At 45.4% G+C, this 21,034-nt stretch overlaps 1 protein-coding gene across 1 annotated transcript in view; it reads right to left on the minus strand.

Annotated features, from left to right (window-relative positions):
• Positions 1-21,034, minus strand: part of LOC121534476 (myomegalin) — a 105,683-nt gene that overhangs the window by 46,394 nt on the left and 38,255 nt on the right. The window contains exons 7-20 of the mRNA XM_045206064.1: positions 12,892-14,271; positions 7,076-7,213; positions 6,574-6,693; positions 6,224-6,316; positions 5,831-6,055; positions 5,560-5,718; positions 5,333-5,434; positions 5,090-5,227; positions 3,454-3,633; positions 2,865-3,059; positions 2,429-2,611; positions 1,918-2,163; positions 1,555-1,661; positions 675-817 (exon numbers count right to left, since the gene is read on the minus strand). Coding sequence (XP_045061999.1) covers positions 675-817; positions 1,555-1,661; positions 1,918-2,163; positions 2,429-2,611; positions 2,865-3,059; positions 3,454-3,633; positions 5,090-5,227; positions 5,333-5,434; positions 5,560-5,718; positions 5,831-6,055; positions 6,224-6,316; positions 6,574-6,693; positions 7,076-7,213; positions 12,892-14,271 — 3,409 coding nt within the window. The remainder of the gene's footprint in view (positions 1-674; positions 818-1,554; positions 1,662-1,917; positions 2,164-2,428; positions 2,612-2,864; positions 3,060-3,453; positions 3,634-5,089; positions 5,228-5,332; positions 5,435-5,559; positions 5,719-5,830; positions 6,056-6,223; positions 6,317-6,573; positions 6,694-7,075; positions 7,214-12,891; positions 14,272-21,034) is intronic.

A 21,034-nucleotide genomic window follows, 5' to 3' on the forward strand; every position in this document is an offset into this window, starting at 1 on the left:
AATCATAAGAGGGAAACTAACTACTTGGCCATCATCTTGATTTCAGCTGAATTATCTCTTGGGCCTGCATATATTATATACACAAAGATGGTATAAAATAATAAGATAGACAACTTGAAGACGTTTCACTGTAAAGCATGAGCTGGGCTATCTACACACCACATCACATCACCGTGACGATAAGGCTGGAAACGTCGACACAGAGAGACACAGTCGAATACAAATGGCGTTACAGAACAGTTACACTTCAAAGCAATACGCAGGCAGTTTGCAAAAACAATATAAAAAACAACAATCCAAAACACACTGAATATATTAATAATAAATAATAGAAATCTGAGTTGCACGTTGCCACATCATAATGTAACTAAAACCACCCCAAAAACATGTTGTTGGTTAGAACAGGCATCGGTTATTGTGTGGTGTCTGTGTCATCCAAAGAGGAACGAAGTTGCCCATAGTGACTGATCTTAGGTCAGTATCGAGTTTTTCCCTCTAATGGTTAAGGTTAGGATTTAGGTGAATGTAAACTGATCCTAGATCTGCACCTAAGGGCAACTTCTACCTGCAGTGCATTTGTCTGACTCATTGGTGAAGTGGCTAGACAGAATATCCCAGAGAGTTAGTAACTGTGCCCCCTGTAGCCCTGGAGCCCGGTCCCGGCCCGTCCCCACCTCCAAAATCAGACTGCCTCTTAGCTGCCCTCTCTAGTGCCAGGGCGGTCTTCCGGGTCCTGGTTAGGACCTCCTCCAGCTGCCCTCGCAGTGCCTGAACAGAGTCCAGTTCTGTGAGCAGGGCCTGGGTCTTCTCTGAGCTGCTGGGAGAGGGGCAATGACACAACACACAAATGTCCTCAAAACTGATTGCATGGTTTTAACAGTTTTACCTGGCCTACAACTGTATATAGCAATGTGTACCGACACTGAAGTTTCCACTGTACCTGCCTGTCAACAAATGTGTGTATTCTTAGGCTCCCAGGTGTGTGTATTGTTAGGTACCCAGGTGTGTGTATTGTTAGGTACCCAGGTGTGTGTATTGTTAGGTACCCAGGTGTGTGTATTGTTAGGTACCCAGGTGTGTGTATTGTTAGGCTCCCAGGTGTGTGTATTGTTAGGTACCCAGGTGTGTGTATTGTTAGGTACCCAGGTGTGTGTATTGTTAGGTACCCAGGTGTGTGTATTGTTAGGTACCCAGGTGTGTGTATTGTTAGGCTCCCAGGTGTGTGTATTGTTAGGTACCCAGGTGTGTGTATTGTTAGGCTCCCAGGTGTGTGTATTGTTAGGTACCCAGGTGTGTGTATTGTTAGGTACCCAGGTGTGTGTATTGTTAGGTACCCAGGTGTGTGTATTGTTAGGCTCCCAGGTGTGTGTATTGTTAGGCTCCCAGGTGTGTGTATTGTTATGTACCCAGGTGTGTGTATTGTTAGGCTCCCAGGTGTGTGTATTGTTAGGTACCCAGGTGTGTGTATTGTTAGGTACCCAGGTGTGTGTATTGTTAGGTACCCAGGTGTGTGTTTTCTTAGCCTCAGTAAAGGCCTGTATGGTCATCTTCTACCTGTCTCCTCTAGTCTGGATGTGGCTCAGACTCTGGTACAGCCTCTTCTCTGCCCTCAGAGCATCGTTCAGTCTGTGGTACTCAGTGACCAACTGTTCCATCACACTCTGACAGAGACAGAGACAGAGAGACAGAGAGAGAGAGAGAGAGAGAGAGAGAGAGAGAGAGAGAGAGAGAGAGAGAGAGAGAGAGAGAGAGAGAGAGAGAGAGAGAGAGAGAGAGAGAGAGAGAGAGAGAGAGAGAGAGAGAGAGAGAGAGAGAGAGAGAGAGATCATTAACACACACTCCACTCAGTAGGCTAGGCACCAGACCTTAACAAGGACAATGTTGTAGGCAATAAATAATTTTGGCAGAGAGGGATACCTGGTGGTCAGTGCTGGAGGGCTGGTCCCTGACTGGGATTCCTGGAGCCAGGATCTTAAATCTATCCCCCTGCTTTTGGGCCTGCTGCTGGGCCTGGGTGAGAGCTGAGCGCAGGGCTGAGAGCTCCAGCTGAGCCTCCCTCTCTTTCTTCCTGATCAGTTGCAGCTCTTCCTGGAAGGCCTGTACATCTGCTGCCCCCTCTGGTGTGGAGGGCTCCATGCTCTCCTCCTGGCCCTGCATCAGACTCTGTATAGGGAGGACAGTGTTATGTTATGATGACAGTTTCACTACTTGACTCTCTGGTGAAGGTTTTTTATGGTATGGTATGTATGTGTGCTTGTGCGAGTCTAGTCTAAGATTAGTATAAGCTAGTGTGGAAATGTACAGTTTCACAACAGACTGACACAGAGAGAGAGAGAGAGAGAGAGAGAGAGAGAGAGAGAGAGAGAGAGAGAGAGAGAGAGAGAGAGAGAGAGAGAGAGAGAGAGAGAGAGAGAGAGAGAGAATTCACCTGGATAAAAGCCTCTTTCTCTTTTAGTAGGTTCTGCAGTCGCTCTGCCTCTCCCACTCTCTCCCTCTCTCTCTCCCTCTGCAGCTCGCCCATCTCCTGTTCCCGTGACGACAGCTGCCTGCGCAGCTCCTGCAGCTGGCCCGTCCGTTCGCCAATCACCTGGGAGAGCCTATCAGAGCAGTCCTGAGAGGAGGCGGGAGGGAAGTAGAGGGAGAGGGAAGGGGAGGGGACAGAGAGAGTTGGAGAAAAGAAAAGACAATCTGAAATCGACTATCACTTTACATGTCCATTCTACGGTATAAAATTCAATTTCCATAATATACTATTGGATGTCCATCCCCTATCACTGCTGTCGGGCCAGGTACACTGGAAAGCTGACATGAGCTGATTCTCAGAGACAGGTCCTAGATCAGTGGTGTGTGTGTGTGTGTGGTACCTGTATGTACTGGTCCTTGGTGCTGATGGTGCTGAGCAGGTCCTGGACCTGTGCTTGGTGTTCGTGGCTCTGGCGGCTGCGGTCTGACAGCAGTTCCTGGAACAGTTTCTCCTTCAGTGCGAGGCGAGCCTTCAGCTCCTCCACCACCTCACTGGGGCCTGCCTGGACCTTAGCCAGCAGGGCTGCCGTGAGGTCCTACACACACACACACACACACACACACACACACACACACACACACACACACACACACACACACACACACACACACACACACACACACACACACACACACACACACACACACACACACACACACACACACACACACACACACACACACACACACTGTCAGTACACCTGTTGTATTTGTAAGGGTCAGAAATAAGAGCAGGATTTTCTTGTTGGACTAGCATTGAAAGTCACTTATTTCAGCCAACAATAAAAAGCTTCAACAATGGGCAGAAACTAGCAGAGTGGTTGTCCTTTGGTTACAAGAGCAAACAGAATGCAAACTGGTGCTATAGCCAGTCCTCACTAGTGTGGACCTTCTGACCTGTGTGTGTACTGTATGTGTGTGTGTGCTTACCTGTGTCTCCCGGCTGCGTGTCTGTAGGGCAGACTGTAGCTGGCTGATGAGCGTGTCTCTCTCTCTCAGAGTGTTCTTCTCTCTCTCCTCGCTCTGTTGCTGGAGCCACTGCAGGTTCCTGTGAGCTTCTGCTGCCTGCTCCACATCCAGCTCCTTACCCCGCACCAACGCATCCAGACTCTATACAAACACACAGTCTAAACATATCAATGTCCTGTATGACACAGTCTAAACATATCAATGTCCTGTATGACACAGTCTAAACATATCAATGTCCTGTATGACACAGTCTAAACATATCAATGTCCTGTATGACACAGTCTAAACATATCAATGTCCTGTATGACACACAGTCTAAACATATCAATGTCCTGTATGACACAATCTAAACATATCAATGTCCTGTATGACACAGTCTAAACATATCAATGTCCTGTATGACACAGTCTAAACATATCAATGTCCTGTATGACACAGTCTAAACATATCAATGTCCTGTATGACACACAGTCTAAACATATCAATGTCCTGTATGACACAGTCTAAACATATCAATGTCCTGTATGACACAGTCTAAACATATCAATGTCCTGTATGACACACAGTCTAAACATATCAATGTCCTGTATGACACAGTCTAAACATATCAATGTCCTGTATGACACACAGTCTAAACATATCAATGTCCTGTATGACACACAGTCTAAACATATCAATGTCCTGTATGACACACAGTCTAAACATATCAATGTCCTGTATGACACAGTCTAAACATATCAATGTCCTGTATGACACAGTCTAAACATATCAATGTCCTGTATGACACAGTCTAAACATATCAATGTCCTGTATGACACACAGTCTAAACATATCAATGTCCTGTATGACACACAGTCTAAACATATCAATGTCCTGTATGACACACAGTCTAAACATATCAATGTCCTGTATGACACAGTCTAAACATATCAATGTCCTGTATGACACAGTCTAAACATATCAATGTCCTGTATGACACACAGTCTAAACATATCAATGTCCTGTATGACACAGTCTAAACATATCAATGTCCTGTATGACACAGTCTAAACATATCAATGTCCTGTATGACACACAGTCTAAACATATCAATGTCCTGTATGACACACAGTCTAAACATATCAATGTCCTGTATGACACACAGTCTAAACATATCAATGTCCTGTATGACACAGTCTAAACATATCAATGTCCTGTATGACACAGTCTAAACATATCAATGTCCTGTATGACACACAGTCTAAACATATCAATGTCCTGTATTACACAGTCTAAACATATCAATGTCCTGTATGACACAGTCTAAACATATCAATGTCCTGTATGACACAATCTAAACATATCAATGTCCTGTATGACACACAGTCTAAACATATCAATGTCCTGTATGACACAGTCTAAACATATCAATGTCCTGTATGACACACAGTCTAAACATATCAATGTCCTGTATGACACAGTCTAAACATATCAATGTACTGTATAAACTGTAGATGTACTTGTCTGTGTGAGAGTGTGTGTATTCTTGTTGTTGCTCAAGGTATCTTTCTCTAGTGTGTGTGTGTGTGTGTGTGCGTGTGTAAATGTGTGTGTGTACCGTGATGGTCTCCTGGTTGTTGAGCAGTATGCAGCGGAGTCTCTCCAGGTCTCGTTCTTTCTCTCGCAGGGCCAGCTGTAGTCTCCTCACCTGCTCCTCCCTTTCCTCCAGACAACGGAACTTCTCATCTATAGACCGCTGGACATGAGAAAGAACATTATTATTATTATTATTAATATTCATATTATTATTACTATTATCATTATTATTGTCCATCCGTCCAGTGTGTGTGTGTGGTCCTACCTCCAGTGCTCTGTCCCTGTCCCTGATGCGTTCTCTCAGTTTGTCCATCAGAGTATCTCTGGGTTTGGAGCTGTCTACTGATTCCAGGAGCTCAGAGTACTCCTACACACACACACACAGAGATAGGGTTAGTGTGTATGTGTTTATTTCTGTTTGTGTGTGTGTGTGTGTGTGTGTTCGTGTGTGCACCTATGTGTATGTTCAGTGTGTGTGTGTGTGTCTCTCACCTGTAGCTGTCTCTCCTTGTCCTGTAGGGAGAGTTTGAGCTGTGTGATGTTCTTGTCTCTCTCCTGAACCTCCATGTGTTTCTCTGCCTCGCTCTCCTTCAGCTGAGCCTCTTTAGCCTGCAGCGCAGAGCGGGACTGAGCCAGGGCACTGAGCAAGTCCTACGATGGGACAGAGGACAGGTTACACACACCACCTACATGACAGGGGTCCAGACACACGCGCACACACACGCACGGACGGACGCACGCACACACACACACACACACTGACCTGGTTGTGTTTGTCGGTGACCTCCCTGTGCTGCAGTGCCTCCTTTAGGTCAGAGTGGAGTCTGTCTTTAGCTCTGGTCAGGTCCTCAGCCTGTCTCTGGCTCTGTCTCTGGGCTCTCTGACTGGCTTCCAGCTCCAGACCCAGGGTAAACAGAGAGCTCTGTACCCCCACCAACTCACCCTGCAGCTGGGCTAGACCCGCACCTTCACTGCCCCCCTCTGGAGCCTGGGAGAGCAGACCAAACAAACAAGAACCACTAGGGTTAGTCTGGCCATGGGGAGGAAGGGCGTCTGTCTCCATCTATCTATCAACAGTTGGGTTATTATGGCTCTTCATTAACCGGTATCCTGCTGAGTGCTTGTCTGGACCTGTCTGGGGTGTGTGAGGTCTCACCTGAGTGTGAGTGATCTGGTTGTGGTTGGCCATCTCTCTCAGCTTACACAGCATGGTGTTCTGCCCCTCAATGAACTGGTACAGCTCCTGGGTCTGAGGAGGAATGTAAGTCACTACTGAGGTAGTGGTTGTTGTCTGTAGCTCAGTTGGTAGAGCATGGCGCTGTAATCCCAGGATTGTGTGTTCAATTCCCGGGACCACCCGTACGTAAAATGTATGCACGCCTAACTGTGAGGCGCTTTGGATAAAAGTGTCTTCTAAATGGCATATATTATTATTATTTTAGTCACTAGGCCGTCTCAAATGGTTCTGGGGCGGCGATGTAAATTCATTGTAGACCACACACACACCTCGTTGTCCTTGGTGCTGACAGAGTCGGTCAGGCCCTGGATGGTGCGTTCCTGGTTGTGAGCTGCCTGGCGGATGGAACGCAGATCACACTCCATCTCACTGAGCTTCTCCTGCAGCTTCTGGAGAAGGGGAGAGGGGGAGAGGGAGGGGAGAGGGAGGGGAGAGGGAGAGGGAGGGGAGGGAGGGGAGAGGGAGAGGGAGGGGGAGAGGGATGGGGAGGAGGAGGGGGGAGGAGGGGAGGGGAGAGGGAGGGAGAGGAGAGGGAGGGGGAGTGGGGGGGAGGAGGAGGGGAGAGGGAGGGGAGTGGGGGAGAGGGACGGGGTGGGGGGGAGGGGAGAGGGAGAGGAGAGGAGAGGGAGGAGAGGGAGGGAGGTTCGGGAGGTTCGGGAGGGGAGAGGGGAGAGGGGAGAGGGGGAGAGGGGAGAGGGGAGAGGGATGAATGCTTGTGTGTGTGTGTGTGTGTGTGTGTTGTATAGATGTGTAATGTCTCTGTAGCTGTACCGTGTTGTTGGCCTCACTCTCCTGGATCTTGGTCTGGAGGGACTGGACCTGGAGCTGGGCCTTCTGCAGCTCACTGATACACTGACCTGCTGCACACTCATACTGGTTCAACTGGCTGTGCTGCTCCTCGATCAGAGTCTGGAATACACAGACACACAGGGGTTAACACACACACACACAGGGGTTAACACACACACACACACACACACACACACACAGGGGTTAACACACACACACACACACACACACAGGGGTTAACACACACACACACACAGGGGTTAACACACACACACACACACAGGAGATAACACACACACACACACACAGGGGTTAACACACACACACACACACACAGGGGTTAACACACACACACACACACACACAGGGGTTAACACACACATACACGCACACACACCCACACACAGGGGTTAACACACACACACACACACACACACACACACACACACACACAAGGGTTAACACACACACACACACACACAGGGGTTAACACACACACACACACACACACAGGGGTTAACACACACATACACGCACCCACACCCACACACAGGGGTTAACACACACACACACACACACACACACACACAGGGGTTAACACACACACACACACACACACAGGGGTTAACACACACACACACACACACACACACAGGGGTTAACACACACACATACTCGGGTCCCAGTATGCCAAATCTTGCTTTGTTCACAAATGAATATTAAGGGAGAGATAGACACAATAGTTCAGCTCTGTAGCGAGACAAAACAGTATTACAATCCAACCTGCTGTACCCAGACAAACAGTATTACAATCCAACCTGCTGTAGCCAGACAAACAGTATTACAATCCAACCTGCTGTAGCGAGACAAAACAGTATTACAATCCAACCTGCTGTAGCCAGACTAAACAGTATTACAATCCAACCTGCTGTAGCCAGACAAAACAGTATTACTATCCAACCTGCTGTAGCCAGACTAAACAGTATTACAATCCAACCTGCTGTAGCCAGACAAAACAGTATTACAATCCAACCTGCTGTAGCCAGACTAAACAGTATTACTATCCAACCTGCTGTAGCCAGACAAAACAGTATTACAATCCAACCTGCTGTAGCCAGACAAAACAGTATTACTATCCAACCTGCTTTAGCCAGACCTGAGAGACACAGGGGCAGTTCTGGATGAGGAAAAGTAACAATGCACCGAGCTGGGCTGCAGGGTCAGATTCCATTTCAATTTCTAGTCAGTTCAGGAAGTACACTGGATTTGAAATGGAATTGACCCCAACCCTGCAGTGCTGTGTCGGTAACTGGACTGTACTTTTGAAACCAAACTTTCTGTTCACTCTATCCTGAGGATATTCTCTCTTGTGTGTGTGTGTGTGTGTGTGTGTGTCTGTGTGTGTGTCTGTGTGTGTGTGTGTCTAGTGCTCTGTGCCGCACATAAACTAACTTACATAACCAGTGTGTTAGCATCACCCTTACAGCATTAACATGTGAGCACTCACATCCTATATTTATAGGTTTACGCTACGCTATGCTAGGCTACATTACGTTACATTACGCTACACTACGCTACATTATGCTACATTACGCTACGCTACGGGAGTTAATCCCACAACACACTCACACGTAAGTAAAGTGAGTAACTTAAATCCCTGATTAGAATGGTAACGTAGGATAGATTTATGTGGTGGTTTGTGGATTACTAATATGAGCCGACAAAATCTCCTTATACTGTATAAATACAGTAGAGGTCTAAATATTGACATACTGTTGATACTTACAGGTCCAAGCCAAATACATAGTGTATAGCTCTGGTCCAGGCCATTTGAGTAGCACAGAGAGAGACACTGTACATGCCATAGAAATATAATTACTTTGAATTAGAAAGTCCATTCTAGTCATTCTAATTCTATGGTACATGCTATAATATAATAACATCCAGTAGCCATCCAGAATTGAGACAGAGGCCTGGTCTGACATTGTGTGGTATTGTGTGGTATTGTGTGGTATTGTTAGTGCTTGCTGCCTCCAGGATTTGTTGCAACCTGTGAAAATAGGCCAATAGTGGTGCCACTCCACATCTCCCCATGCTCTAACCTAGTTTAGTGAACACGGCTGGGGCTGGTTGGGGCCTGGAATCACTTTCACATGAAGGACTACACTATCATTACAGAGGCTTACACATGCTTTCCAAATCGTTGTGTTTCCAAAGCACATAGAGCTGTTGTACCAAAGCACAAGGTTTTAACGCTCAAATGTAGTGCTGACTTTCAATAACAAAGAAAGGTCTGTTCTTAAATGTTCATTTTCCTCTGAGAAAGGCTGAATATATTTTTGAACATAAGATACCAGTTTGCCTTTTTTTTCTGTAATACATTGAGTACAGGACTATAGCTTAAGAGTCTGTGACTGGATGAAACTGCTTGATAATGTAAAGAGAAACACAGTTCTTGTCTGTCAGTAGATTTCTGTAGCAGCCCCAAGGCAAATACTTGATATACTGTATATGCAAGTAATTGTATGAGGATATAGATACCAGTGGAGGCTGCTGGGATGAGCTATAGGAGGACGGGTTCATTTTAATGGCTGGAATGGAATTAATGGAACAGAGTTTCCATATGTTTGATGTGTTTGATACCGTTCCATTGATTCCATTCCAGCCATTACAATGAGCCTGTCCTCCTATAGCTCCTCCCACCAGCCTCCTCTGATAGATACACAGCATCTCAGGTTCTACCTAAACATGTGATATCCGATACGGTTTCCAAGTCCTAGTTTTGCACTACTGAATAAACACTTTGCTTATTATCCACTATTTTGGCGTACTTTGTGAGAGCTTGTTGAAAAGCACTCTCAGGCCAAAATGACTGAAGCTACTGTGAAGATGACAGTACATTTTTACCAGACTTCCCGAGCAATTAAGGTTGTGTCTTGTTCATCAACAGATTTTTTTACCCAGTCGGCTCTGGGATTTGAACCAGCGACCTTTCAGTTAATAGCCCAACTCTCTTAACCGCTAGGATACCTGCCGCCCCAGTATCATACTAGGTTTAATAACCGGGTCAAAATGATTAATATTTGTTTTGCAGTATTGATCCCCCCCAAAAATGTCATCATCTAATATTCCAGGAATTCTTTAAATAATGTGTCTTTAATGTTCCAACATCCTAGTTTTGTTGTTTAATTTCTTATTTTTTATGTATAAATAGTTTTTGCATCACTACCCCAAGTTTTCATATGTGGGTCAAATATGACCCATATGTATTTCATGTGGAATTCACTGCATTGCACTCGTCAAACTGATCTTTCTTTTTGCTACAACATTAAAATCAATGTAATTAATAAAGTATTTATTAAATATCTTGTTTTTAATATTAATTAATCACCGTTTTCATGAGGAGGCTCATAAGAATGTTGCCAGATATTCAACCAAAAGGGTTTTACAGATGCTGGATGAGGAAGCCATTTGTGCCTCTGACTCAGAATCTGAGGTATCCAATTCAGATGCCTGTGGGTCAAGTTGGAGTTGTGGATGCACCTGGTAGTCCAGCTGTCCTACATGATTCTGCAGATTGGGAAGACTCCTCCTCTGAGGAGAGTGAACCCCCCCCACTAAAGGCAAGACCAGAAGCCATAACATCCTGAGGAGCTGCCCAGGGCCTGTGCCGGGGTCAACAGTTTTGCCACCAAAAGATGTCTGGGAGCTGTTCATTAGTGACAATATCATTGAGGAGGTCCTAAAGTGTACAAATTTAGAAGGACGGAGAACAGCGACAGCAAAAGGGAAAGAGTGGAGAGAGGTCAACAAAGAGGAACTAAAGCTCTTTATTGCTTTAACCCTCCTCACCGGCATGGAGAAAAGCTGGTATGTTTCCACACGGGAGCCAATGTATTAGGCCACCATGTCGGTCGGAAGATATGAGGATATCCGTCGCTACCTGAGGCTTGATGACAAGAGGACCAGAGTGTTCAAAGAGGCAACGGACCACCTGGCAGCCTTCCAGTATGTGTGGGACCTTTTCCTAGCAAACTGTAGAGAAAGGTTCATCCCCAGCGATTGCGTCACAGTGGATGAGCAGGTTTCCTCCAGACGTGACGCTTGGCATTCGGGCCAAAGAGTTCAATCTTGGTTTCATCAGACCAGAGAATCTTGTTTCTCATGGTCTGAGAGTCCTTTAGGTGCCTTTTGGCAAACTCCAAGCGGGCTGTCATGTGCCTTTTACTGAGGAGTGGCTTCCATCTGGCCACTCTACCATAAAGGCTTGATTGTTGGAGTGCTGCAGAGATGGTTGTCCTTCTGGAAGGTTCTCCCATCTCCACAGAAGAACTGAGGCAATGTAAAGATGTGGGGTGATGAAAGAGAGCCATGCCACCACCACTCAGAGCAGCCAGGACCAGAAGAGGAAGAGGTGCCAGCTCTGCCCAAGCACTAAGGATAGAATAGTCAGCTGCTGGTGTTCTCAGTGCAACACACCCGTCTGCAAAGAGCACAGTCACATGCTTTTGGTTTGTAACAAATGCATGGACTAAGACAGCATAAGTAAGCATGACACACACACGCACACACACGCACTTTGTTCCATTTAGTGTTTATGTTTTCTAAATTCACAATTGTTAGTGTTGTCGTTTATATTGATGATGAACTTTAGATTTTCAAATAAATGTTTTGAAATATTATAAAATATGCTTAAGGTGTTTTATTTGTTCTTCACACTAAAAGGTTGAATGTGAAACTTTGATTGTAAGATTGATTGTAAGAAAAATTTGCTAATATTTTCAATAGCCATTAATCAAACTGTTGAAGAGCGACTAAAAACATTTCAAACAATAAAATCATTATTGAAAGGTCCAAATCATCACTCAAAATAATTATGTTCCACAAAATGGATAATATTTTAGACCCATATAAATAAAACACAGATATTACATTATCGGGTCATTTTGACCTGGCATATGCATTCTTTGGGCATCATGTTTACTATGCATCCTAGGGTTAATGTGCCTCTGTGGTAGGCCAACCATGACTGGTCTACTGTCTGACAACAACACACACTCATTAGTATGGCTGACTGGCCTGAGAGCTCTACGTGAAAATCCCACACTGCTTTTAACACACGCACACACACACACACACACACACACACACACACACACACACACACACGCACATACACACACACACACACACACACACACGCACACACACGCACACACACGCACGCACACACGCACGCACACGCACGCACACACACGCACACGCACATCTGAAGGATTGTATGATGTGCATCTAGGCACGTACACGCCTGAGTCATAGAATGACCTCATAGACACACACACACACATACACACTCACAGACACTCTCACACACATAGATTTAAGTGCTACAGAGCACACATCCTCTAATGTGCATCTTCTCTGGAGAGGGGGAGGGAGAGGTTTAGGTGATGGAGATGGACAGTTGAATTACCCAGCTAATTAGCTAGGAGCATGGAGAGAACAGGAATATTCTCACGGTTGGGAGCACTGCACCGCTGGATTCAAAGATAACCAAGTAACCTTCTGGAATATTCTCTACATCTACAGATGATTAAATATGGCACAAATAAGATATGTAGTAAAATAAGGTATCCTATTGAAAGAAAACACTCCTTCTGATTTTAGTATCTGGCAAGCTTGAGCAAAGACAATAAAACGAGATTAGTGAGCCGATGACCAAAGCTGGCTTGAGAGCTGGCTGGAGAGCTGGCTGGAGAGCTGGCTGGAGAGCTGGCTGGAGAGCAGCTGTCGTATACCTGGTGGGGGTGTGGGGGAGGACACTCATGATACAGATCCTCCCACAGCTCCTCCATCTCAGCCAGGTCCAGACCCCCATCCATCTCACCGTCCAGCCTGATCGGAGGGGCCTCTGGGTCGGGTACATGGCCATGGATCTCCCCCTCTCCATTCGGACTTCGATGCAGCAACCTCAAGGCCGGCTCATAGAAGCCAAGTCTGGAGCCTCCATCGCTGGGGCTCTGTCTGAGCAGCACAGGCAATCTGCTTCCCTTGGGGCTCTGGACGGGACGGTACACACAGTTCTGGACCAGGCAGAGGGCCAGGGAGACGTGGGAGGCCGATCTCATCGGGGTCACCAGGTGGTGCTCTTCAGACAGGGAGTCAGAGAACCGGTCATCCAGGGGGTCCCGGGGGTACACTAGCCCCTCGTCCTCATCTTGGATAGCAGACAGCCGGGTAGATTCTCCAGCTATATCCAGGGAGTCTATGGAGGGGCTGGAGCTGTCTCGACCCACTAGGGTACGGTCACTGTCTGAAGCCCGGGACTGAAGCTTGGACCCTGGGACCAGCGTGAGCGAGGAGTGGGTCCCTTTTGGCTCTTCCTCCCCTCCTCTACCTCTTTCTACTCCAATCACACTGGTCGAATACCTCGTCGATGGGCCACAGGAAATACTCCGTGCCAACTTCCTGGGTACTTTACACACGGCCTCGTAGTCAGAGTCCGCGACTCGCCACGCTGTGCACCCTTGGCACTTCCTGGGCGAAGGCGTGACTGTCCCACAGCGCTGTGACCCAACAGTCGTCACCTCTGACCCTGGGCATTGTGGGCGATGCCCATGATGATGATGGTGGTGACCCCCGAACTCTAACCCCTCCACAGCCCAGGACTCATACAGAGAGTACACCAAGTCCTCCTGGAGCAGAGCACAGTACTTAGCATGGGTCAGACCAGACATGTCCACTATACCTTCCCCCTGTACCCCTCCTCCTCCCGTACCCCCAGGCCCGGTAATGACCCCTCCACCACCGCCCCCCTCCTCCCCGTTGGACTTCCGGTAGAGGCCTCCGATGAGGCCACGTAGCCGCTGTTTCTCCTGGAGCAGCCTCTGCAGCCGTTCGATGGACAGAGCCTCCACACGAGCGATGACCGTATCAAACCTATACATGCGCTCCAGTATGAAGGCACACTTGGAGCAGGCGAATTCGCCGCGCCCGTCCCGGGTCAGCTCTCGACCCAGGGCGTGGGACAGGAGCACCTGGAGGTTGAGTTTGGAGGCAGGGTGGAAGATCCATCGGCGTTGGTTACCGCAGAGCTCCTGCGCGCAGATACGACACGCCTCCTTCATTCTGATGTCCAGCATTCCACACACACCTTTGTTTTTAATGATAAACAAGCACTTGTATTACACTTGAATTTTCCTCCAAGAGTGGCTGACTGGCATTCTCATATCCCCAGAGTTCTCCTTCCACCTCTGGTTGCTCCTGGGGGGGGGAGGGGTTGAGGTCCTGGCTGTTTACTGTTAAGTGTCCTATAAATATTAAATACCATTTGATTGATTGAGGTGAATGAGATGATGTTATTAGCTCCAGTAAGACTAACGCTCATCAGTCAGAAGAAACACTTTAAAACTCAATGTATAAGATCATTGAGGATGTGAATATATTGCAGGTAACAGTCCTCTTCCTCTCTTTTTCTCTGTCTTCAGAAGATACATAAATACCACTAAAACGTAATGAAAACAACAGATACACAGTCATTAGGGAAACACTAATATTGGCACTGGTAGCCTGCTGGGAAACGCACACAGCAGCAAGTAAAAGAGATGCTCACAAAATCCAATCCTCTTGACATAATTTATTTCATAACCTGCCCAGCGTTGTTGCTTCCATAGGACTATGAAGACCTTTGGTGAATTATAATTGCGTATTACTTGAGCAGATGGCAGCCAGCAAGTATTCCAGTATCCTTGGTCACCGGTTCTGTTGCATTCCGTAATGGATATTCTGAAGCAATGGGTTAAAGTCCGAAAGGGAAAAATAAAGGCATTCTGGTGTCATGCGCCTGGCATATTCCCTAAATACACAAACCACCAGACTTTTCCCGCTTTCGATCCCGGTCGTTTCGTCTCGCGTTTCCAAACACAAGAAAAACACGCGCACGTTCCGCTGCATTACTTGGTTAGCTGTCATTGGGAATCACGCACTGTCAGGTTGATCATCACCAGTACCGTAGGCTACGGCGGTGTCGCTTTAACCGAAGACCGTCACGGCGGATAATTGACACACCAAAACAATATATTCGGTAGCAGCAATCATCCTTCGCAATCCTTTGACATTCATTCATGATTTATAATGTCAACAGTGGAGATAGCGCACCTCAGCCCCGCGATCCTTTGGGCACATAATGTGGCAGCGTTGTTGCATTGGCGAGACCTAGCTGCAGGCGCGGAGCGCACCATTTCATGCAATAGGGGTGCAAGATATCTAATCGTCTATACCAAGAGGTTAAAAAGTTGCACTATATGACATGATAATACACGTTTTACTTTCATTTAACGAGCTAAGTTTCGGTCAATTTTGTCAAAGATGGTGAATAAAATACTTTGACGATCTCTAATGCTCCCCGGGATGCCCTTAGTTATTTTGGTCCACTCTACACTAAGCTTTGTATTCGCTTCAACAAACAGGTGAAATGTATATTACCGTGTAGTAACATAGTGACATTAGTGACGCTCTAAAATTTAAATGACTTTATATTCACAGTGTTTTGCATAAACTCTTACCCCATGCAAGCCAGTAGAAATATTCTAAATGAAAACCAATAATAACATCATTTTCTCTGCTTTGTTCATTACCACCAGGCTATATTTGGGCTTTTATGGGGTCAACATCAATTTCTCAAACAGAACCACATACTCAGTCAGAATTTCATTTAATAAATACATAATTTGATATCACACACGCTCGAGGGTTGACTTGAACTCATTTCCACTGAACAGGCAGAACAGGCTGCATAACCTTTCCTTCCTCATGTCGAGCCTCTTCTATATGCAAATAAGATCTCATAAATACACTGAAAAGTAAATGCCATTAATGCATTGCAAAGCAGAGGGGATACATTTTACATAGATTTTCCAATTGTCAAACCATTTCAGTTGGTAGAGCATGGCTGCACCGCCAGGGTTGTGAGTTTGATTCCCAGGGCCACCCATATGTAAAAAGTATGCATGCATGAAATGTAAGTCGCTTTGGATAAAAGTGTCTGCTAAATTGCATATATTATTATTATATATTATCAGGCAAATGGTTCCATAATAGCGAAGGTGGATGGTTCCGATGTTTATATTTATATTTGATATCTAATACATTATTAATAGTTATTGGGAAGAAAAAAACATACAGCTTTCCATTTATAGAGTCCAGATCTGCCATATATGACATGATTGTATGAGTGAGATATACTGTAACGGCAGTGTGTTGATAACAAACAGTGTTAGCTACAAAACTCAACAGATGGGCTGGCCACAGCTCTCATAGTGCCGACTGCTGCTGAGTGCTGCAATAAAGTTATTCTATTCTACTCTACACATTTAGGGCCAGGAGTCTTTCCTGTCTGACAACATGTCCTGACCAGGGAGAACTCTGGACACTAGTTATAGAATATGGCCATCAGGTCACGTGGTCAAGAAAAATTCCTGCCCATATTATTCTATTGTATTGTATTGTATCGTATTTTATTCTATTCTATTCTAGAACTGCATATCACAGGAGGCCCAGGCTCCAACGCCTTCAACCAGGCACCTGTCTGCGACATATAGATTACTACACAAGGCTATCCATTACAGTTAGACAGTGGTTTAAAGCAGAGAGGGAAACACAGTGACACAATAGGACAAGGGGGCCATAAAACCGGTTACTACGACTACGTATGCTACAAGAACAGAACAAAGAGAGGCAATCGTGGTGCAGTGTGCACAGGCACTGGTGGATGTGGGACTGCTATTGTAGCCTGTGCTGTGAATGACGGGGTGTAGACTAATGTGGTGAAATATGAAGGTAAACCGGTTATGATGTTTTGCTTGAAACATGAGGCAACATGAGGGACGCTGCCGCATATTAATGAACTTACTGACAATAAATGAACTTACATACAAGGGCAACCCAATGACATTAAAACATCACATTTGGCTACAACATTTAAAATATGGTTTGGCTGTGTGAATAAATGAGCTGTACAAAACTACATTACCCAGAATGTTTTAGGCTCATAGGTTTCCACAGTGACCCGAGACTATGTATCCCTGAGGGTGTGCACACAGACAGTCATGCACTCACACTGTGACTGCACATTTCAGCTTTGATTCTCAAAATAACATGCTGCCTCAGAACAGAATGTTACAAATGGCCACTACAGTGGCTTGCGAAAGTATTCACCCCCCTTGGCATTTTTCCTATTTTGTTGCCTTACAACCTGGAATTAAAATTGATTTTTTTGGGAGTTTGTAACATTTGATTTACACAACATGCCTACCACTTTGAAAATATTTTTTATTGTGAAACAAACAAGAAATATGACAAAAAACAGAAAACTTGAGCATGCATAACTATTCACCCCCCCAAAGTCAATACTTTGTAGAGCCACCTTTTGCAGCAATTACAGATGCAAGTCTCTTGGGGTATATCTCTATAAGCTTGGCACATCCAGCCACTGGGACTTTTGCCCATTCTTCAAAGCAAAACTGCTCCAGCTCCTTCAAGTTGGATGGGTTCCGCTGGTGTACAGCAATCTTTAAGTCATACCACAGATTCTCAATTGGATTGAGGTCTGGGCTTTGACTAGGCCATTCCAAGACATTTCAATGTTTCCCCTTAAACCACTCAAGTGTTGCTTTAGCAGTATGCTTAGGGTCATTGTCCTGCTGGAAGGTGAACCTCCGTCCCAGTCTCAAATCTCTGGAAGACTGAAACAGGTTTCCCTCAAGAATTTCCCTGTATTTAGCGCCATCCATCATTCCTTCAATTCTGATCAGTTTCCCAGTCCCTGCCGATGAAAAACATCCCCACAGCATGATGCTGCTGCCACCATCATGCTTCACTGTGGGGATGGTGTTCTCGGGGTGATGAGGTGTTGGGTTTGCGCCAGACATAGTGTTTTCCTTGATGGCCAAAAAGCTCAATTTTAGTCTCATCTGACCAGAGTACCTTCTTCCATATGTTTGGGGAGTCTCCCACATGCCTTTTGGCGAACACCAAACGTGTTTGCTTATTTTTTTCTTTAAGCAATGGCTTTTTTCTGGCCACTCTTCCATAAAGCCCAGACAGATACTCCAATCTCTGCTGTGGAGCTTTGCAGCTCCTTCAGGGTTATCTTTGGTCTCTTTGTTGCCTCCCTGATTAATGCCCTCCTTGCCTGGTCCGTGAGTTTTGGTGGGTGGCCCTCCTTTGGCAGCTTTGTTGTGGTGCCATATTCTTTCAATTTTTTTATAATGGATTTAAATGGTGCTCCGTGGGATGTTCAACGTTTCGGATATTTTTTTATAACCCAACCCTGATCTGTACTTCTCCACAACCTTGTCCCTGACCCGTTTGGAGAGCTCCTTGGTCTTCATGGTGCCGCTTGCTTGGTGGTGCCCCTTGCTTAGTGTGTTGCAGACTCTGGGGCCTTTCAGAACAGGTGTATATATACTGAGATCATGTGACAGATCATGTGACACTTAGATTGCACACAGGTGGACTTTATTTAACTAATTATGTGACTTCTGAAGGTAATTGGTTGCACCAGATCTTATTTAGGGGCTTCATAGCAAAGGGGGTGAATACATATGCACACAGCACTTATTTAAAAAAATTTCACTTCACCAATTTGGACTATTTTGTGTAATGTCCATTACATGAAATCCAGATAAAAATCATTTTAAATTACAGGTTGTAATGCAACAAAATAGGATAAACGCCAAGGGGGATGAATACTTTAACAAGGCACTGTAGGTCCAAGTCTCTCTTGGAAAAGGGATGGGTTAAACCAAAATGGATTGCTTAAACCAAAATGGATGGGTTACCCCAAAAGGGATGGGTTAAACCAAAAGGGATGGGTTACACCAAAAGGGATGGGTTAAACCAAAAGGGATGGGTTAAACCAAAAGGGATGGGTTAAACCAAAAGGGATGGGTTACACCAAAAGGGATGGGTTAAACCAAAAGGGATGGGTTAAACCAAAAGGGATGGGTTAAACCAAAAGGGATGGGTTAAACCAAAAGGGATGGGTTACACCAAAAGGGATGGGTTGAACCAAAAGGGATGGGTTGAACCAAAAGGGATGGGTTAAACCAAAATGGATGGGTTAAACCAAAAGGATTTGGTTAAACCAAAAGGATTTGGTTAAACCAAAAGGGATGGGTTATACCAAAAGGGATGGGTTACACCAAAAGGGATGGGTTGAACCAAAAGGGATGGGTTACACCAAAAGGGATGGGTTAAACCAAAAGGGATGGGTTAAACCAAAAGGGATGGGTTAAACCAAAAGGGATGGGTTACACCAAAAGGGATAGGTTAAACCAAAAGGGATGGGTTAAACCAAAAGAGATGTGTTCCCCTATAGGGATGGGTTGAACCAAAAGGGATGGGTTGAACCAAAAGGGATGGCTTATCAACAGGGATGGGTTAACCCAAAAGGGATAGGTTACCAAAAGGGATGGATTAACCCAAAAGGGATGAGTTAAATCAAAAGGGATGGGTTATCAAAAGGGAGGGGTTAACCCAAAAGAGATGAGTTAAATCAAAAGGGATAGGTTACCAAAAGGGATGGGTTAACCCAAAAGGGATGAGTTAAATCAAAAGGGATGGGTTATCAAAAGGGACTGGTTTATATAAAGCCAAGAGTAATACATGATTCATAACAAAACCCTGTATGTGATTGTGCCATACTTACTATGCTTCATTTTCAAACCCATGTATGCTTCATTACCTTACTGTATGATAGTGTATGGCAGCCATTTTCTCTGAGGACAGAGCTGACCTTGTATGTCCTAGGTCAGCTCCTCACTAATGCCTGATTATGGGTGGCTTAAAATTACAGTATGGGGTTAGTTGGGGGTCCTTGATTAAGCTTGTTGAAAATTGAGGGTTTAAAATGACAGTCTGGGGTTAGTTGGGGGTCCTTGATTAAGCTTGTTGAGGATTTGGGGTTTAAAATGAGGACTGCTTCAGTACTCTCCAGCAGAGTCCACTGCTAAATCTGAGAGTTGCTTCAAACTCCTCCTTAAGCATAGACTGCAATCAAGCAAGAGAGAGCTAGAAATAACAAATCACCACACATAGAAATATACATTTTACAAAAATATAGCACTTTTCTCTCCTTTATTTATTTCCTTTCCATTTTGTGTTCTAGCACAAATGTAGCATGAATAGCATCAGCTGCCTCTCACAGCACATTTCTTTCATAACATTTCTCCCTCCTGGACGGCCTGCCATTTAGATTGATCTCATTGGCTGTGGTGTCTGGGGAACCAATTAGAAGCTAAGTGTCTTAGACAACACAACTTGATATCTGTGTGTGTCAGAGTTAGCACCAGAAGGTCAGCGTGACCTATTGACAACCTTGCTGAAACACGAGCCACTTAAATGCGCACCAACACACATCCTTGCACGCACAGTCACTGACATACATGGATACAGACACTTGCAAGCCTTCTGTGTTGTCTACAGTCGTGCTCTGTTGTGTACACAGATATTGAACACGTTGACAGACAGGTGAACGTTCTTTCTACCCTTACTATCAGGGGTAACTACAGGCCAGAATATAATGATGTTTAGGTACTTTGCTGTCATTAATGGGGCAAATAAATCCAAAGTTCAATGTATGCCTTTCCATTGCCTATGCCTGTGCCTCTCATGCATTCGTTTTCCACTTTCAAAGACCCCTTCTCCTCAGTCTTCTAAAGAAACTGACATGAATGTGAGTAATAGTGATCTATTCAGCCTTAGTTACAGCTGGCAGTGGCCCTGGGCAGTGGGACAGCATCACTGTGTGAAATCTGAGCTGAGATCAGCCCTGACATGCACATTTGCATCCTAGAGCCAAGCTGATTTACAAGGTAAAATGCCTCCAGAGGCACCTTCAAGCTTCAAGAGAAACTCAAACTACAACAAATATGTGTAGGA

This window comes from Coregonus clupeaformis, chromosome 21 (assembly GCF_020615455.1).
Source record: "Coregonus clupeaformis isolate EN_2021a chromosome 21, ASM2061545v1, whole genome shotgun sequence".
Classification (NCBI taxonomy): Eukaryota; Metazoa; Chordata; class Actinopteri; order Salmoniformes; family Salmonidae; genus Coregonus; species Coregonus clupeaformis.